Source organism: Varanus komodoensis, unplaced genomic scaffold, assembly GCF_004798865.1.
Source record: "Varanus komodoensis strain SLA01 unplaced genomic scaffold, ASM479886v1 scaffold9, whole genome shotgun sequence".
Classification (NCBI taxonomy): Eukaryota; Metazoa; Chordata; class Lepidosauria; order Squamata; family Varanidae; genus Varanus; species Varanus komodoensis.
This window is the reverse complement of record NW_025336598.1, coordinates 26696974-26717317: the sequence shown is the minus strand read 5'-3', so window position 1 is coordinate 26717317 and position 20344 is coordinate 26696974. Positions and strand designations below refer to the sequence as shown.

General features: G+C 40.5%; 1 protein-coding gene across 1 annotated transcript in view; it reads right to left on the bottom strand.

Annotated features, from left to right (window-relative positions):
• The window catches only part of LOC123016996 (dynein axonemal heavy chain 11-like), a 198224-nt gene that overhangs the window by 139175 nt on the left and 38705 nt on the right, over positions 1-20344 (bottom strand). The window contains exons 18-25 of the mRNA XM_044417936.1: positions 15306-15398; positions 14482-14676; positions 10683-10760; positions 9043-9175; positions 8809-8936; positions 6481-6629; positions 5154-5304; positions 995-1126 (exon numbers count right to left, since the gene is read on the bottom strand). Of these exons, the coding sequence (XP_044273871.1) occupies positions 995-1126; positions 5154-5304; positions 6481-6629; positions 8809-8936; positions 9043-9175; positions 10683-10760; positions 14482-14676; positions 15306-15398 (1059 nt within the window). The remainder of the gene's footprint in view (positions 1-994; positions 1127-5153; positions 5305-6480; positions 6630-8808; positions 8937-9042; positions 9176-10682; positions 10761-14481; positions 14677-15305; positions 15399-20344) is intronic.

The following is a 20344-nucleotide window of genomic DNA, read 5'->3' as shown; positions in this document are numbered from 1 at the left end:
TGGACCCTCCCAATCCTTGTGTTGAACTTAGGTCATGCTTAGAGTAGATCCACTGAAATTAATGAGTCTTAAGTTAATCATGACAAACTTGTCCCATTGACTTACTTGTAAACTGTCCAGAGAGTATACCAGGCCCATTGGGTGGCATAGAAATAAAATTAATAATAGTAGTAATAATAGTGGTAGTTGTACTAATACTCCAAGCATATTTAAGTCTGACTGCAACCCATTATCTAACCTGACCTAAGCTATGAGAAACAGTTCAATAAACTATATGATAGTAACCTATTAACTTCGACTTACTCCCATGCAGGTATTTATAGGATTGCAGTCTCAGTGAACTGTAAACTTTTGGGAGTATTTGTAGGATTTTAAAGTCTGTGAAGTTTTGATGCTATCGTGAGGTCTGTTATATTGATTTTATGCTCTGTGCTAGTTCTATGCCACATTAGTTTTATGGCTTACAATGGTTTTATTTTTGTATTTTTTTATTGTAAACTACCCAGAGTTATTGGGTGGCACAAAAATGTTGCTAATAAATACATATTCAGAGAGTAGTAATAAAGAACTAGTGAAATGGCAGAACTGCTATGGAAGATGAAAACATATCCAGGTCTTATGTATTGCATGGACAATGTATTCTGATTTCTGACCCATTTAGTACACAAAGGAGTGATATGTAGCCAGAATCTTATATGATTGCCTGTTAATCTTCTAACATAATAGAGAAAATGCCCATTGAATGACTCACTTTGGTGTGACAAAAGGGTGACATTGATTATTTAGTGAATAGCCCAGTATGGAATAATCTTTCTGTGTCTCATGCTTCTTAGGCAAATAGAAAAGAATACACCTCCATCTTGTGATAAAAGGTGCATTCATTACAAGATAATTTTTCTACCCTCATTTTCTTATTGAAAACTTATCAGATAGACTGTCCAGTGTGAATGGAAGGCCAAAATACCATATCTTTTCTTCAACACTAGAAACTCACCTGATCTTGGAACAAAGCCCCTCCAAAAGCCCACACACTCGCAAAGGCAAAGTATATTTCATAGAGTTCTCGAGGAGAGTCTGAAGGAATGTTCTCTGGGGTCAGGAGACAATCCAGCAGGGAACACAAAGTCTCCAGTAAAGAACGGAGAAAAAAATAGAGATCTTAATAAAGCACCTTCATATCTATTTGCATTATGGAATTTAACATTGATTTCTATAGCTCATACTGTCCAGATAGAATAATTCTGATAAAATCCTAATTTGGTCTCACAGTAACCATTGTGAGGCAATTATAGTCACTTTGTTATAGGCAGACCTCAGCAGAAGGACCAGTAAATCAAATGGCTGCAAAATCAACATTATGAAAGACCAAGGCAATGGTGCACCTTTCCTGAAAGTGGCAACCCATAATCGATGGGGTCACCATGCTCCAACTAAGTGTTAGGAAACACCTCAGAAGTGCATGTGCAGTTTCCACATTTTGCTGGTCTGTGAGTAAGGTTGCTCTGCTTGTCCTCTTTTAGAGAGGGCAGTCCTCTGTTCACAGGGCTGCCAGAGAACTGTCCTCTATTTGAAGGCTGCCCTGTCCAGTTCTGGTTTAAATAGAAAGACGCATCAGAACTGCTGACCATCAACAGTGGCTGAACAACAGACTGAAGAGACTGGCATCTGGTCACAGTCTTCTATGCAAGATACACTATATTTCTATCTAAACTGCAATAATGTCAGTGGCTGCATCTGTAGATATAAGTCAGAATATTCAAGTTTTAAGTAAATGGCTGGCCTCTCTTGTTCTCTTTCTGGGAGGCACATTTCCTCTTTCTGAGAAGTTCATGAGGCCATCTTGCCTGTGGGCAAGTGGACTTAAACAAGTAAAGCGTGGCTGCTCAGCTGGCTGCTTCCCTCTTGCAGAGAATGGCTGGTATGCAAGGCTGGGGTGGGAAGGGAATGCTCTGCTCGGTAAAGGGGGACACCCACCACCACTGAGGGTGGCGCACAGCCATGGTGGAGGGAGGGGGCGGTTTGGGGCTGCACCAGGCGAGCCAGTGCAACTGTGCCGTGCAATCCCTTTCTTCTCCGAGCCATGGTTCTGCTTTCCCTCACAGCCAATTTCTAAAGGGACAAGTTTTCCGTGTAAAGCCCGATGTCCTTTTCAAGCTATTCTCAACATACAGGCCTGAGCCCACCAGGCAGATGAGCGCTGCCTGCATGCATACGATGCGGAAGAATCAAGTTACCGGCTGAGTTGCTTGTATGAAAGGTGACAGCTGCAGATACTGGCTGTATTCCAATATGGGGGAGAAACAAGAAGAGTAGCGGGGCAAGACGTGCTGGCCAGGGGCTCTCTTTTGCAGAGGACAGACTTCTGCTTGAAGTGCCGCAAGAGGACTGTCCTCTGTGTGAAGGTATCCTTCATTTGAAGGGCTGCCCAGTCCAATTTAAAGATAAAGGATAATCACAGTGGCATCATCAGCAGTGAGTGCCCAAGAAGCAGAGGGAACAGACGGGCTCGCAGGTCACCTGGTCACCTTCTTTTGCACTATGGTGAGAATACAATTATTTCTGAAGTCTCATTTATACCAATAAATCAGAATATGCAGATGTTATGTAACTCTCTGTCCACCTTTGTCCCCTTTTTTCTCTTTTTGGTGATTAATAAGTGGCTCCCCTACACCACATAGACCTATCGGCTTCCTGTTCACAGCCCCATAGGTGGGCACCCAATCCATCCCTCTCCTTTTCCTCACTCCCAGCATTTCCAGAGTTTGCCCCTATTCCACCTTTGTGTGTGTACACTCTCTGTGTGTACACACTCTACGGTCAGCATTCTTGGAAGCATCTTCTTGTTGTTCAGAATCTATCAGAGTACTATTATTCAATAAAGATGTTTTTTAATTGTTCAGAAAAAATAAAAAACAATGAAATAATCTTTATGACTTGGGAAGCACAGATGCTTTAAGTATGTGAATTACTGGAAAAAGACACTCAAACACAATGTAATTGTGTTGTTCAAAAGACCCACATCTAAGCTGGACAGTTAAAGGTTTTTTCTCCCTTGTATGTGAGTCACAACAATTTGCTTTCATTTCTAGCCTTTGTTTTCTCATTATAGGAAATCTTTTGATCCAGGAAGCTTTAAAATCAAAATAACATTTAAAAACTCAAAAGCATCATCTAAAATTATTAACATTCTTAAATTTGCATTCATCCAGAAATGCATGTGACATTTTAACAATAATGAAAGAAAGGAAAAAGTCTATTCAATCCTCCATTTACTGCAGACTCTCCAGTTGCAGTACCTTCCGTTGTTTGCTAAAGTAACTTGAGATCAAGCACTTGAGATCTGTCCTGCTGCAGAATTCTGCACATCAGCAAACACCTCCACATTTCTGAGGACAGGAGTACTCTTCATAATGGGCCCATTTAATAAAAAAGAGAAAAGCAAAGGAACATTCCCCCTTCTTGGTCTCAAATCTTGCTATCTTGATCCATTTTTTAATATTTGCTATTATTGACACGACGGAACCAAAATGGCTAGGGAGCATCATACTTCAGGGGTTACTTGCATTCACATGAATCTGCCCAAATAGTTAGGCAATATTAAGCTCCAAGATTGCAGGACCCCAGAGCTGGGGCTCTGAATAATCCTACAGTCCCCAGGACAACACCAGGACCATAGGACTGTGCTCTTCCTGGGTTATACCCAATGGGTTGTGTCCGAGTTAGTCTGTCTTCTCTCCTGTTCATTGTAAGGGTGCCACTCTAAATAAGATTAATATTAGATACCACCCACTGCGTTAGAAATAACTTTGGCTAAAACAGGTATATTGTGTCCAGCAGCTGCATCTTTTTTCCTTTTCTCTTTATTTTTACTGTTAGGTAGATGAAGGGATCTCATTCCAGATTATGACCCTAGCGTAGTGGGGCATCCAAGATCTTGGTCAGAGACCTTGTACCTATTCCATAGTAAAAATGAAAAGAAGACATTGCTACTACATACAGATTTAAAATAATATCTGTTTTGACCCTCTGTCTGTTCTGTGATGCAAAACTCTTATAGAGATTAATGTGGTGATCTACATTCCACAGAAGTCAGTCAATGGCATAATGACTAATGTTTTTTATTGCTCCAAATTTTCAGGGCCAATTCACACAATCTCCCCCTCCCCTCCCCTGCTCTCTTTCTTTCTCTCTTCTGGTAGTCACAGTGGTTCTGTTTTCTCCAGCTGATGACTTTTTCTTCTGTAAATCCAACTTTAATATGCATGTGTTGACCAGTTTTGTGAGTGTCTTCACTGCAAACCCACTGAGCACAATAGATACTAGCAACCAAGAAAGTGGCACATGTTAACCCTGTTTTAACACAGTTACTTATTGATCATTGCATCCTAATTTAAACAAGGCTTGCAAATACATTTACAAATCACAGCTTAAAAACTGCGATTGTGTAAATATGTTGTCACTCAGGGCTTCTCTGTGCAAATTGTTGACCCTGGCACTTTACCGTGGCCTCCTCTTCGGTGTACTTTGGAGGAGGAAGAGCGGATCTGCCATCCTATACATTTTTTGTTCTTCACAAGGCTGTGCTATGTTGGGATTGTAACAAAAACACAACCATTTTGTAGAGCTTCCTAGTGAGGTGGGAAATAACAGCTGGCATTTCTTGCTCTAAAAAAAGCAATAAAAAGTCTGGAAGACCTGGGAGATGCCCTGCAAACTTCTGTGAGGGATCATGTGCACACAACGAATGCCTTGTGTTGAATAGTCCTCTATGATAAGGTTGCATAGCAAGAAATTGTGCCTGAGAAATTATGTTTCCAGAAGCACTGAAGAAAATAGATATTTTATGAAAATAGATATTTTATGAAAATCTTTATACTACAGCCCTCAACAATTTGTCTGTAGCATCATCTGAGGGAAGTCTTTTTGAAAAAAACAAACTTCAGAGTGATTAGTGCCCAGGACCACATCAAGCCTAATCCAGGAGCAAACAGTTCTGTGATCTGTGCCTGCTTTGTTACTTGAATCACAAAGCACAAGACCATGCTGTGATTATAATGAAGTCCCTTCACACCAGCTCTGCATACTTGAACACTCTCAAAATCACACACAGGAAGAGCGGCAGACTGAAGATCCTACACAGCAGTGGCTGTTACCTGTACCATGCTGTTCTCTGGAATCGGAGTGATGGTTTTTAAGTTGCATCGGACTTGCTCCAAGCAGCTAGGAACATATTTGTCGAAGAGGAGGGTTAGGTTTGCTCTTTCAGACTGTGCTTTGTGAGTTTCGATCCAGCTTGTGACATATCTATGAAAACAAAAGGTGTTTGAGGGTTTTGTTTTTTTTTAACGGAGTGCTGTTGCTGGGGGGGGGAAAGGATGATTGTGAGAGGAATAGAGGACCATTTGATGCCTTCATTATGGGACTCGGCCTTTTCAGTTTCCTTTACTTGTTGAATTGATGTACATTGTTGCACTGTCAATGATACAGTTCTGATTCAGCCATGTCTTACTGTTGCCATTAAATTGCTTTGTATTTTTGTCTAGGCTGCTCCAGAGGAACACCTTTCTGCCATTTGAAACTTCACCAATTAGAGCTGTGTTGTAATGTGAAAGGACTTTGAAAAAGGTGATGATGTATATGGTATGTGAAAGGATGCTGAGGAAGCAACAAATGTAATTCAGAAATGAGGACAGGAATCATGACCACTTGCATGGCCCATACCTGCACAGTTCTTCCATTTGGGGTGATTTTACATGGTCACAGGGTTCCAGGATTGTCTACAGTCCATAGAATCTGGGGGTTTTCCCTGACCATTCTAGATGGATTTCTCCTATGGCTCTCACAGGCTGAGGCTCCACATAAGCACAGTAACACAGAGGCTGCCCCAAACCAAGGGAGGCCAGTGGTCCATCTAGCCCAGCATTGTCTTGCCAACCTACCAGATGTTTTGGGCATCAGAACTCCTGCCCATCGGCCATGCTGGCTAGGGCTGGTTGGAACTGGAGTCCAAAATAGCTGCAGAACGGTATGTTGAGGGAGGCTGGTGAACACTGGCTTCCAGCAGTTATCCAGGTCTTCAGATGGGCACCTTTCCCAATTCTGCTTTAAGATGCCAGAGACTACCTCCAGGATCCCTTTGTCAGTAAAGCATGTGCTGTACCATGGGGCCGTAGCCCTTTCCCCATTCTTTGGCAAATGGGCTATGGCTCACCCATAGCTCATTTCTCACACCCCACAGCTCACACAGACTACATCTGCAGCATTTACAGCATCAATGGTTTTGGCCCCTTTAAAGTGTGGTCTGAGTTAAGAGCTGATCATTGGGTGCCGTGAAGGGTGCAGAGGAACACATGGTAGCTATAGGCACAGAGCATTTAGCCAGCCTTCTTCTGGGCCAAGAATATAGTTCAGCAGCAAAGCAGAAGGTCATTGCCAGCCTCAGTGCTGCTGGTTCAAGAGGGATTAAACTGCTGTACTCACGGGCTCCAGCCTAGGTCTTGTGGGTTCACATAGAGGATGCCAGCTCTTGACACAGTGGCTGGAGTTGCTGCCCGAAGGTGGCTGATTTCGAACACTAGTCGCATGGAGGGGGTCAGTGAAATTCGTTCGTTACTTGCTAGTGTTAGGACCTAATGACAGAATCATTGCACATTCACTTCCATAAGCATTTGCTTTTCAAATTAAGTCACTAAGGTTCTGTTTTGAAAAAATAAGACTCACACAGTATATTTTTGGGGTAGCTAAAACACAGGAAACCTTCTAACAGTTATTGTCCCACCACACTAAATAAACAAATGAATCTGTTGGTGCTTGTCACATGGATATAGGATCACAATCAAAATGATTCTTGTTCAATCCTATTCTAGGAATTCAGTCCCATGATTCCAAGGACAACCTTTTCAGAAGACTGTCAATGCAATAAATTACATGAGCTTGAATCTTTTTGACTGTGAGTTTGAGAAATGTTTGATGGCAGAACATGGGGAAGTTCAACACTTGGGAAAATCAGTTATACAAAATACGTTGCAAATGTTGTGTGATCCAGCAGAGCAGTGGCATAGCATGGGCCTGGATAACCTGTTACAATCTGATCCATTTTTACATTCTATGATTGTACTTGCCATCAGAGGCTATTCTTCTGGTGCTCCAAAGGGCTGGTGCAACTCTACACATCCCCTACTGAGTGCTTTAGCTTGAAAGCTACAATAGAGTCCTTAGAATCTAACAGCAAGAGCCATTCTAGAAGCTGGTTAGGAAAATGTGATTTCAAGGAGGTTCCTACCATTGTGCAAAATTAGGGCAAAAAATCTCTTTTCAATTTGCACAAAGTATCTCAATTTCAGCAGTTTGCTCTCCTGCTGTTGTATCCATCAAAAAGAAAGGCTGGGATGATGTAGTGAATGAAGGTGATATTTTAATCAATGATTAATATACACTTACTACAAAATGATTCAGCTTTCTGCTCCTCCCACTTCCAAGGCCGAACCATGACCTTTCCACTTTTGTTATGCATTTCATTTTAGTTAAAAAGGCATTTGCTTTCCCAAACAAATTAATAATTACCAAAATAATTATTACCATAAGGTTAGGGTTAGGGCTGGGTTTGTACCTACTGTACAATAAAAAAGTCATTTTGAGATTCTATTATTGCCTTTAAATGCCAATTATATCACAGTGCATTTGTGCAAGATTTGTCAATGAAAAACATTTTCACTTGGTGCTTCATGAATAGTGACTGCTGTAAGAAGGATTTTTGGACACTGCAGTCTACAGCAAATGGTGATGACTGTGAAATGTGATAAATTAAAATATGTCCTTGTGGGTAGACTTCCCCCACTGTCACCTCTTCCCAGAATTCTGTGTTATTTCATAAATAATAACCTCTGATTGCCTAGAGATGACAGTAGAATAAATGTATACATATTGCCTCTGCATCTATTTTCAAATATTTATATCCTGCCTTTCTACTTTGTGCTACTATAGCTTACAAAGAATATAAAATTCACAATTAAAAATCCTAAATGCCCAAAGACACCAAACTGTATATTCCAGATTAAAAGAGATGCACTGGGGTGAGAAGTAAAACAATCAACCATGAAAGGGTCGGGAAATTGAACAGATTTAACTCGACAGCCAGTGTGTGAAAGAACTGCAGTCAAGTGAGTGCTTCTGGTGAGGGGCACAGAAGAGCATCTGTCCCCAAGAACCCGGCACGTCAAATCCAGGCCGAGACCCCCAGTGCAAAGGTTCAGATGATGATTTCCAGATATACAAAGGTTAATTCAGGAGAGTAAGGTCCTTCAAATACATGGCTGGCTTGGGAATACTAGGAATTCTAGGATGCTTTCCTATATAAAGATGCAATGGATGGGCCTTTGAAGTGTTTTAGATTAAAACCAGCATTTTGAATTGCATCCAAAAACAAAAAGGAAGCCAGTGAAGATCTTTAACATTGTCAAAATTTGTTTGGAATATTATGTCGTAGTTAACAATTGCCATATTCTTGAGCACTTCATGTTTCCAAGTGATCTTCAAAGGCAGTGCATTAAAGTAATCCAGCTTGGATTTTACCAGGATATGAATAACTGTGTTCGGGCTACAATGCCTCTTGAAACTCTGTGCAAAACTACTGTTGGCCTCCAGGTTTCAGCTGTATGATACAAGCCAAAGATGTGGAACAGTTTTTTACTAAGTATGTGAATGCAATCTACAAAGCGGCCATCTTACCTGGCTTGTCATGAGCATACTAATGAGACACACATCATTCATACAAGAGAGCACAGTTTTAGCAATCTGATTTCCACAAACCTTATTGTCATCCATGACAGTGTTGAGTGACTCAATCCACATGGGATCGATGTCTCCATCGAGCACAATCCATTTGGGGTCATCATGGATAATGCCTGACAGTTCCCTCATGGTGGATGAAAATAAACCTTCAAATGGTGAAACAAAAAGCAGCTTTTATTATCTATAAAGTTCATACGTTCTCTAAATATTAACATATCTGATTTTTCATGCAAGGATAATACTCAGGAATACCATCTTTCCATTCTCTTGTTGATGGATGAAGAAACCCAAAAAGTTCATCTGTGGTGACAGCTTTTGGGTTGATATCATTCCACAGAGGCCGCAACTTCATGGTGGAGTAAGTCATGTGCAGCGTCTTTAATATCTAAAGTTAGAACATTTTATCATATATAATTAAATCAGTTAAAATGCCTTACTCAAAATTACTTATCTTCTGTACCAACTATCTGGCATATTATGAAGAATTAAATCTGGGAATGGCATCAAATATACATGGAGCAGGCATTAGTCCCTGATAAGTATGCTTATATGTATTTGCTGCATCTTAAGTGTACCTAAAATATGTACTGTGTGAATGTGTAAAGAATGTCAATTTTGTCATTTTCTTGGCTTTCAGTACGACAAACAGTTCTTCCATTTTTCCTTGTTATTTTCTATTGCCTTAAAACGGAATACCTCAGCCATGAAGAACATAAATAGAATATATAGGAATTAAGAGGCTATTTTAGTTGTACATGCCTTGTTTCTACATATATGAAAAAATACACAAACATTTATATCTGGGATATATGTGGCACTAGATTTGGAGGATGTGATATCAGTGAAGTTACCATATAAAATTAGCTTCAATAATTAAGGAAGCCTTTGGGATTTGTAGGCAGCTCTATCCATATTTAAGAAAGCCAAAATATTTTGATTTAGGCAATTGAATGCTAATTTCATGAAAAAAAAACTAGGTGCAAGCCAAAATACACTGAGTTCTTCTGGATCTCTAGCAGATTACTAGTATGTTAGGTTAGATGCAAACACATTTAAGTGGCATTCTGTTTACACAGCATCGCTTTTCTGCTTACCAAGGCGCAGCCCCCTGAATGCAATTCCCAGCAACATGGACAGATTCATGGAGGAGGAGGAGGCTCTCAGTGGCAACTAGCTTTACTGGCTCTGTACTGCCTCCTTTTCCGGAGTGGCAATGCCTGCATACACCAGCTGCTGAGGAGCTGGGCAGGCAGAGGTCTTGTACTCATCCTGGTTTGGGAATCCTGTGGGCAGCTGGTTTGCCACTGTGTGAACGAGTGCTAGATTGGGTGGACTTCTTGTCTGATCCAGCATGGCTTTTCTTATGTTTTTATGTCCTAAAAATCTATGGTTCAGCAGGCCCTCTGAAGCAGCTTGGCATGAGAAATGCAGGACCGAGAAATTGGAGGAAATTGGCAAGGTTTATTAGCATATATGTAAATGCTTTTCTGTTCACACATCTCTGCATCCAAGCCATCACAGAGAATGCCAATATTTAATTCACCATATCAGATTTCTGCAAAGAAATACACATTTGTTCACAGGTTTGTTTTTGAATGTTGCAATTTGTGAGCTCTGTTCCGAATTCTGCGAAACGGCAGTGACTGATACATTCACAGTACTGTGTACCAAGCACTCTAGGTGCTTGGTACCCTAGAGCCCTAGAGCCAAACACTCTAGGTTTGCTAGCTCAACAGGCTGCTCTACAGATTTCAGACTGTAGTTATGATGCGGAGAGTCTTGAATGCAGAATTGCAGTCAAAGCAGCATACCTTCTGTAACCTGCACCACCAGTTCATGCTCTCTTTATTGCTATTAAATTATTGGAGGGATGTGTATATTCTTAATTTTACCTGGCTTTTGCCTGTCCCAGCATCTCCAGCAACAAAGACTGAGTGTCTGACAGTCAGTAGCTCTTCTAACTGCATAACCTAAAAGCCATTCAAAAAGAGGAAGAGGAAATTGATATAATGACAAACATATTTTATAGGCATCACTATGGCATACAAAAACTGAAAGACTCAACTCCCACCTGCAAATAAATCAAACAACACATTTCTCCCCTATTTCAGTCAACATCACTGTTATTTTATTCTTTCATTCTATTGAAAAATATTGCCTGTTTCCCTCTGCTTCCCTGCAGTCATGGAGTATTTCCACAGACATTAAACCATGAGTCAGTTTTATACTAGCTGGGTTAGATCCCCATGTGATCATAGAATCAGGGGCTGAAAAAGAGGATTAGTAGCAGCGCTGGTTGAACTTTCTCCAGAACAGCCCTGATTCCAGGTATATAATGGACCAGAGGACTGTCCCATTATGGGTTGGTGTTTTTGCAGCAGTGGGCACAGATGTAAGAGTTATTTTTTTTAAAGCACATGTAGGTGAAGACATATATGGTGTTAGTTTCAGCAGCTATAGCTGGAAAGTTAAAACTGAGATAAGGCACTCAGCACAGATAATATAATGATCTGTGCAAAACAAGCCAACACAATTTTTGACCAAGCTAAGGTGGCCAATTATGGAGGCCAAAAAGAGAACAAATCCCTCCAAAAGGGGAGCATGAATAATAATAATGACATGCTAATTGTATTGTTGCACAATAATAATAATCATAAAACTGCAATAATAAAATCAGTCTAATTTAAACAGAAATACAGTGCATCTCACCATACCGGGAAAGACTGTGACCAGGTGACCTGCAGGCCTGCCTGGGCAGTCCGCTGATGGGCAGCCATTCTGCACCTTTAAGCTGGAACTGGGCTGGCCAGCTCCTCTCAGTTTGGCAGTCACAAGAATGACTCTGCAAGCTTTTGAGTACTCTTTTTCAGTACGGATTTTATGTTAAAGAAAAGGCATCATTGTTTGGGAGACTTGGAGAAAAGTCCCATGGGCCATGGTGCAATTCAGAAATGTAACAAAATATAATTTGAACATTAAATCAGAAGCTTTTCTTCTATTCAATTATATACTGTATATGGGAGGAGGCCCGTGCTACAAATCCCTATTTATTTCTACATATTTCTAACTTGACTGCGAAAATGATGCTTGCTTGGGCCCTGTTCAGTACATTAGAGATAGACATCCAGACGAAGGATTTCAGAAGTGAGTTAATAAATGAAACAAGAAGCTATGGTTAGAGTAACCCCAGTTTGAATTAACCATGTTTTCTGGTTGGATGACATGGAAATGTGGTGAACACACAGGGCTGCTTCAGAACTCCTCTTAGCCACATAGAAGGAAAAGCAGGGATAGGGAGCTTGTGGGTGAACAGAGCTTTCATAATAGGCAAATTTATTTATATTTAATTAATCAGTACATTAAGCAGTTGGATGAAATCTTCAATATATGGGCCTCACTGAAGATAATGAATGCAGTTTAGGTAACTTGAAACAATAAAGCATTGATAGAAGGGACTGTCTTCTTTAATTTTTTTTTTTTCATTCGTTATGGTAAAATGAAAAAGGAAGGAAGGAAGATCTCTCAGCAGAGACCACTTGTACTCATACTATTTTCTCATGTACACCTGCAGGAGAAATAAGGGACTAAAAGGGTAAACCTTGCTCAATCTATTTTAAGGAAAATCTGAACCTACAGTGTGAGTGTCACGATTTATTGCTAGTTCTGCCTTGGCTCATGCATATTAACTGGGTGACACGGGACTTATGAAACACCTTCCAGTGGGAGACTCTGCTGACTTCATGGCTTTTAATTTAAGCCTCAGGTCAAGATTTTTAGAATTTACCAAAACGCTTACCTGAAGTGCAAGGAGTTTTATATACAATGGCTTTATTCTGATGTCTTATTAAAGAACATATGTCAGGGTGTATTTGGAAGTCCCACTGAATGCGACAGAGTAATGTCTGAGTTCACATGTACAGGTTGAGCTGCATGTGTGCTTACAATATTCCTGTGTTACTTATTTTAGTTGATTTATTCCATTGTCTTCTTTGGTATATTTTTTACATGCCTATCCTTTGGAAATGCCTTTGAAAACATCATCTGGGGCCAGATCTGAGTAGCAGCCCTCAAATGTGGGACACGCTTCCCAGAAACAGCTCCTGATTTGTTGACTTTTCAGCACCAAATAAATACTATTTTATTTTCCCAGCCTTTATCTTTTGGGGGGGGGGGGGGTGGGGGGGGGGAGTGCTGCTTGTTTTATTTGTAATGATCATATATTTTAGAAAGCAGTCCTATGGGCTAGGCACCTAAATGTTGTAGCCCCTCCTCTATCAAGAGGCAGAGGAGGAGAAAGAGGCTATTTTTGCCTCTTTGTCTACCTTTGTGACAATTCTTGGCAAATGGGGCCCTGAACCCAACTAACGTGGTTTCTCAGCAGGGGTGGAGGTGGGACCTCTGGCGCCATTGGATCCAGCCTTGCCCCTCCCTGCCCTCTTGTCTGTTCCAGGCACTCACCTTTCTTCCTGAGCTTCTTGACCCTGCAAGAAGGAGGGCTCTGTGCTTGGGGGGGGGGGGGGGGCAAATGCAGCAGGACCTCCTGCTCTGAGGGAGCAGCTCCGTCTTCCGTCTCCAAGGAGGAGGCCCACTGCAGCAATGGCCCCTTTGATACCGTTTTCTGGACTGTTTTGATATTTAGCTCTTTCTTTAAAAAACACACAATTGCACAGTGTTGTTGAGGCATTAAACTGTGTTTTGTTGTTGGATTTTTAAAAAATAGGTATGTCTCCCTGAGAAGTTTGGCTTTTCAGTGACTCATAAATTGAACATATAACTAAGAGCTGGTAGAAATGCATATTCATACAACTAAAGAGGGACAGGCTTGACCCAATTCCAGTTTCTGTGTTCCTCCTTACCTTAGTTGGGATTTTGTACATGCAAAGTTAGAACACGTGAGCAAAGCAAAGAAATGGTAAGACTATCATTCGTTAGTGTGTGTGTGTGTGTGTGTGTGTGTGTGTAATCTATCACACAGGGCAAAGAGTACATAATTCAACTTTTTTCAATGAGGTTTATAGGAAAAGGGTTACCTTAAAATCAAATTAGAGCACTGTGATAATGAACTGGAATAGGCCACTCACTTTGGTATCTCAAGTATATCATTCACTCAAAGGGCAGGCAAGGATGAGAGCAGAGTGATGATCATGCACTTGTTTCCGCCCTACTCTGTAACCCCGGCAACCCAAACAGTTCTACCTCTTCTCCCAGAAGTAGGAAAGTCAGTCTCCTTGGTTATTCCTTCTTGAACTTTTCTTAGGACAAAAGCCCACTTGGAGTTAATTTTTACTTGTGTGTGTTTATGATTGGGATTCATGTCTAGAAGAGGCTAATGAAGGCCTCAAACCATTAAAACAAACCTTTAGGCTAAGGTTTAATAAAATCCAGGTCACCAAAAGCTGAATATGAGTGCTACGATCAGCAGCACTAATATATTACATCACACGCGATTAGATTATCAATTCCCCCAATCTGGAATTATTTCCTAATGTGGAAATAGAGCCATTAAATACATGGCTGCTTGGAAGGAGGAAACAGGAAGCCCCACAAGCCACTTTCACTTATTGCGGAACCTTGTAATGGCCGCCGCCAGATGTTGGAACCTACAGGCATCGAACAATGGTGATCATTATAGCATTCAGTCACCCCCATTTAAAATTTTCAACAAGCTAAGCAGAAAGCCATTATTTCCACCTTCAGTATAAAGTTTTCTTCTGGCTGCAAATGGAGTTTTGCAATGGACTGTCGCACCAGCTGTTCCAACCTCAGATCCCTTTTCCGTGGAACTTCCAGCAACGGGAACAAGTCATTGATCAAGCCCAGAAATATAGGGACATCATTAGTGACTACCTTAGGCAAATTAAAATCCCTGAGGGCTCTCATCAAAACCTTCAGAAAAACCAACATGACACTATAATTAAATGAAATAATAACAAACCATAATGTAAGGCATAAAATTAACAAACATTATGAATTAATCATACTTAAACAATTACAACCCATATGGCTTGTTAAACTCAATCTGCTACCTGCAGTGACATAGACTAGTTCCGGTAAATTCAATGCTACAACAATCCCCCCACCCCCAATGTGGTGAAATTACTTAGTTTTCTGAATGAGAAAATGATACATTAGAGCTGATGGTGGTCGTGGGGGTTTTGAGTGGCATTATCCATGTCTTCAAAACCATAGGTTAGCTACAGTGCAGGAATGCCTGCCAAATTTTCTGACATGTTTAAAAGACAGAGTATTCCTTTAACATACGCAGGTATGTTTCATCTGTTTAAAACACCAGCTATGAATGATGCTTTTGCTGACTTTGAACAAATCACTCATATTTCAGCCTAGCTTGGCATACAAAAAGGCTGCAGTATAAGGTATACCACCCTGAGCACCTTACAAAATGAGAATATGCTACAGTATGTATAGCCATTTATGACATTAACTGTCCTTTGGAAATCCATCTCAATCCACATCAAGATTTTTTTTTAAAAAAACCATCACTATAAAAAGGTAACCTGATCTTCGGGTTGGCTTTGGTCTTCTCGTTTCAGTGATCCAGCCACCACTAGAACTGATTTTATAGCTCTAAGGCCCCAGTCATAATGATCCTGTGGAAGAGAAACAATCAAACCACAGTTTTCCCATAGTTTCTAGAACTGCTAAAGCAAATTTTAAATGGAACTCATTAATCATTACACAACACATTTACACCTATACACATTTATCTGGAAGAAATACCAGTTGATTCCAGTGGGCATTTATCTGTTCAGTAGTCAACCAGCTATTCCCAAATAAGTAATTTAAAAATTAGGTTGCCATATCATTATTTATTTATTACATTAATATACTAAGGCTGGAGGCCCTAGTCTCCCCCAATCCTGCCAGAGCATCCCTTCCCTTCTCTCAAATGTTCTGAGGGACTCATGCTGAAGATACAACCTTGTGGTTCGAGGGCTGAGGGGGAAGGAAATATCCCTAAAATGGGTGGAAACACCTTCCATCAGTGGAGTTCCAGGCTGCCATAAAAAGCCAGAGAGAGGAATGTCACATCCGCCAATCTCACTGTACACACATACATCTGATTCTAATGCAGTCTACGTTTTCTCAAAAGCAAATGCAGTTAAAGCAAAATCCATCTAATCGGTTCTTTTCCCCACACAAGAGGGTAACATCGGTATTATTTGTGGTAAATAAAAAGCATGTAGAACAGCATGGATATTGGAATATCCAGAATACAGTTGTGTGAAGCATCTGTTTTGGGGGTGGGAATCCATTGGATTCCCTGTGGTTGGCTCCTCAGTCCACTTTCTCTTGGCCACGAGTCTGACTTCTTTGCAAGCATGCAGAGTGTTCATGTGGGTGGACGCCAGGAATCGGGCCCAGGTAAACACTGCACAAGTGGCATCCCTTTTCCATGCATGGGACTTGCACCCCTGGTTGTGCTGCATATGCTGCAGAAGAAGGTTGCCAGTTGTGCAGTCAGGGTTTCATGAGCATTTGTGTACTTGCTCTCAGCCTGGCTCACTTTCTAAGACAACACCAAACATTAGAGGAGGTCCCTGTAGTGAAGAAGACAAGACTCCAGGAAGCTTCATCGCAATACTAATCTAGCATTAGGAAACTATGCCCCATCATTCCTGGCTATATATAAAGCACAATAAGTTCAGATACACAGTAAGATTCAATAAAGGGCAAAACCAAGTCCAGTTAAGTGTCCTCACTGCAATTTCAGGGCATACCCCAAAGCACTGTCTTAAATGAGTTTTTAAACAACCACATCCTCTCCCATGGGAATTTTGGGACTTGTAATTCTGAGAGATGGGCTTGAGGTCTTTAAAAGGAATTCTCAGTTATCAGAAATCTTGGGAGGAAGCCAGTATCTGACAGTTGAGTACATAAAATCAATGTAAATGGATAATATGTAGATAGGGCCAAGTGGCTGCCTTTGAGTAACACAAGCAATCCAATCATCTGTGTAGCCATCTTTGAGCCTGTTGTTAAGTATTACTTTTAGTGCTGGATCATCAACATGAACTTGGTTTTTTGTATATTCAGTAAAAGGGTACAAACAAGGCCAGGCCAAGTACTCTATAAATGCACTCTAATTTAGTAGTGTCATTCAGCCCTTGTCTTCCTGCTTCCTAGAACCATCTGAGGGGAGATATAATTAGTAGATCTCCAATGACTGTGACATCTTATTGCTTAATTAAATAATGTAAGCAAACTTCTGAGTACAAATGTTTGAATAAAAAGATTATGGTAATTGCCACATAATTCTTTTAGAAAGCTAAGAGAAGCAATAGATGTGTTAAAAAATAACTGGCATTTTATCTCTTCAGATACTGTTATTAGCTTAACATTTCCATACATTCACCATGGAAGCTTGTAGGAGTAAAGTGTAAAAATAAAAAGGCATGATTAAGCATGTCCAAAGTGGTTCTCACACATTAGCCAATAATTAGACAACTCAACTTACACTAGAATGTAAATAATCACATTCTACTGAAGAAGAATGTGGTTTAAATCAGATTAAAATCCTCTGATTTAAAAAATATATGTGAGCTTAAAAGCCCTTTCTACTATATGCATTTCTGTGGCCCCCATTATTCTATCAGGTGTGGACAACCTGTGGTTCTCCAGAAGTTGATGGAATAGAACTTGTGTTATCCCTGCTCATTGGCCCTATTGACATGGCTCCTATTGCCTAATCATTTCCCATACTAACATGACTCCCATTTTCCCTGCCCATTGGTTTTGCTAATATGGTTCACATTGTCATTGACCAGCGGCCATGGCTTCCATCATTGTTGGGGGAGCTGGAGTCATCTGAAATAATTCATTTTAAGAAGTCCCATGAAATACAATGGTTCATCCTCCTTTTCTTCAAATAAGTGCAATCTTAGATCTCTGTACAGTGCAATCTCTGTTTAGAAGTAAGTTGCACTGAGTTCAGTTGGGCTTATTTACAAGGAAGTGCGTATAGGATTGCAACCAAACCGTAGCCTGCTTCTCACTGAGGTAGGTAGGGAGCTTTATGCCTGGGCTGTACCATTTCAAATGGGAGGTTCAGATGGATGGATGGATGAATGAATGCTCATCTGTATCAAAAACAACAGCACTAGCAGTAACAGCAGGTACCTCAAAAGACAATTTAGAACTTTGCAAATCATGTCATTATACTGTTTGGTCACTTGGTGGCACTGAACTTAATTATATCTGGGTGGAGTCAAGAATTTCCCTCTTTCCCCTTTTCTTGTTTAAAGCAGTAAATAACAGTGCAATCCTGTGTGTTTTTGCTCAGAAGTAAGCTCTACTGTATTCAGAGGGATTATTCCTATGTAAGGATACGTATGATTGCAGCTTAAAAGTGCCTATCTAGTTTCTTCAGCAATGTGTCCTCCAAGCCCGATGTGAACTGATTTCATGCTTATGGAATATACCGTGTTTTTGTTTCACTTGAACACTGAGATCCACTAACTAGGGGCTGGTGTGAAGGGTAGACAGAATGTTTTAAAATCTGAAGTCTGGAATACGTGTTTGACTACTAGAACTAAATTTAGTTCACCGTCTTTCCACACACATGCACACAAAAACACTTTTAGTTACTTCAAGCTATGTGCATTTTATGTGTATAATCTGGTGACTTATTTTTAAAAAAATATTTGGGAGACAGAAATCCTTGTGGATCTGCTGGGTGCAAATCCCCTGAGATTTACCAGTAGGTTAATATTTCTCTTTGGTCGATGCCTTCTAAGCCTTCCATGATATTAAGCTTCTCTAGAACAGTTTTTTATGTTCAAGGAATTCAATCATGCAAGCAGTCCCACATTTAGTATGACACAAACTATAGTGGTAGGTACACTGGTGGTACACTAAAATGGTACACTGGGCAAGCTTATAATCTCAACTAGTCTGGCCTCTTAATAAAATATCAGGAATGTTGCATCCAAACCAACTCTGTGAGAGTTAGAAATCCTGCCAAACGCTTACATGACTGAAATCTTATTTATTTATTTATAACTTTTATATCCTGCCCTTCACAGTGTCTCAGGGTGGAGGTACAATAAAATAAATAAGATACACCATCCATAAATAATATATAAAATCAGTCTTAAAGCACTGCTAACATTTAAAATAATGGGAAAATAAATACGTTTTGGCCTGGCAGTGAAATGAAAAAAGTGTTGGCGCCAGATACACTTCTCTGGGAAGCCCATTCCATAGTCCAGGTGCCACTGCAGAGAAGGCCCCTCTCTGGATAGCCACTCTTCTGATCTCCTTCAAAGAGGGCTCCCAAAGGACCTTCACTCTAGATCTTAGAGGCTGGGCAGGCCTATATGGAAGGAGGCACTCCTTCAGATATCCAGGTCATAAGCCTTTATAAATCATCACTAGCACTTTAAATTGGGCCCAGGCTTCAACTGGAAGCCAGTGCAGATGGGACAGGACTGGCATTTTAGTTACACTGAGTGTTAAAGGGGAGGAGTGGTCCTATGGTTCCTAGACATTGTCTGGGAGGCCATAGGATACCACAGATTCCCAGGCCAGAAGCTGGAAACACAGAACTCTGATCTCAGAGTTCTGAGACCTGTACTCTGAGTGCCCTCTGCCCCTGCAGCTAGTGCCAACTCTATTTGAGCTCAGAAATTTGACTCTAGAGAGGGGGAAAAAGAGGGATTCCCGAGGATGGGAAGGGGAAGCGGTTGCAGAGTCAAGGGTGCAATGTATCCCACACCTTCTACAGCTACCCTCCCTCCACTCCAGATGCACCCCAGCTAGGCAGCCGGAAATAGCTGTCTACTGAAAATGCATGCAGAAAGGTGAAGATCACTTCTTCAATCCTCTTGCTCTGCATAGGATGCCAGACATCTTCTGAGTTTGGGTCCTTACAGACATCCTGATGGTATAGAATCATTTAATCTGTTTTGAGATGTGTGTTTTTTTCTTGGTTGTTTTTAACCAAATGAAGTGTAATTGCAAAGTGAACAGCTGTTATTCTGCTTCATTGTTTTACTGGGAACCCGCTGAGGTGAAAAGGTGCAGTATAGATCTTAAAATAACAAAATGACCTTTACATTTTTAAAACTGGGCCATAGCATCTGGACAAAGCATAATCACAGTTTGGATCTGCTCCTCAGATGTATTACTTAGGGCAAAGTTTCACATATTTGAGTGATTATTAGTCCATGTATTTAATCATGTAGAACTGGCATTGTACCCTGAACATCTCCAAATCAAATAAAAACTACCTGCAGTGCTCTTTTTGAACATACAGAAGTTTGACAAAAAGAAAGCAAATAACCTATTTGACCAAAAACATGTAAAAGAATGGATAAACCAGCAAAGGTGAACTTTTCCTAATTTTCACTCTCTATTTACTCAGGCATGTAACAGCATTTAACTTTTATGATTTTCTTCTGCGATTTACATCACTTTTTATTCTGCCTTATATGGTGGTTTTGTGCTTTATTTTTATAAATTATTATTATTAATTACTATTGTACACAACTTTGCTCTTCAAATAATATAATAAGCTGCATTTGGCTGAAAAACA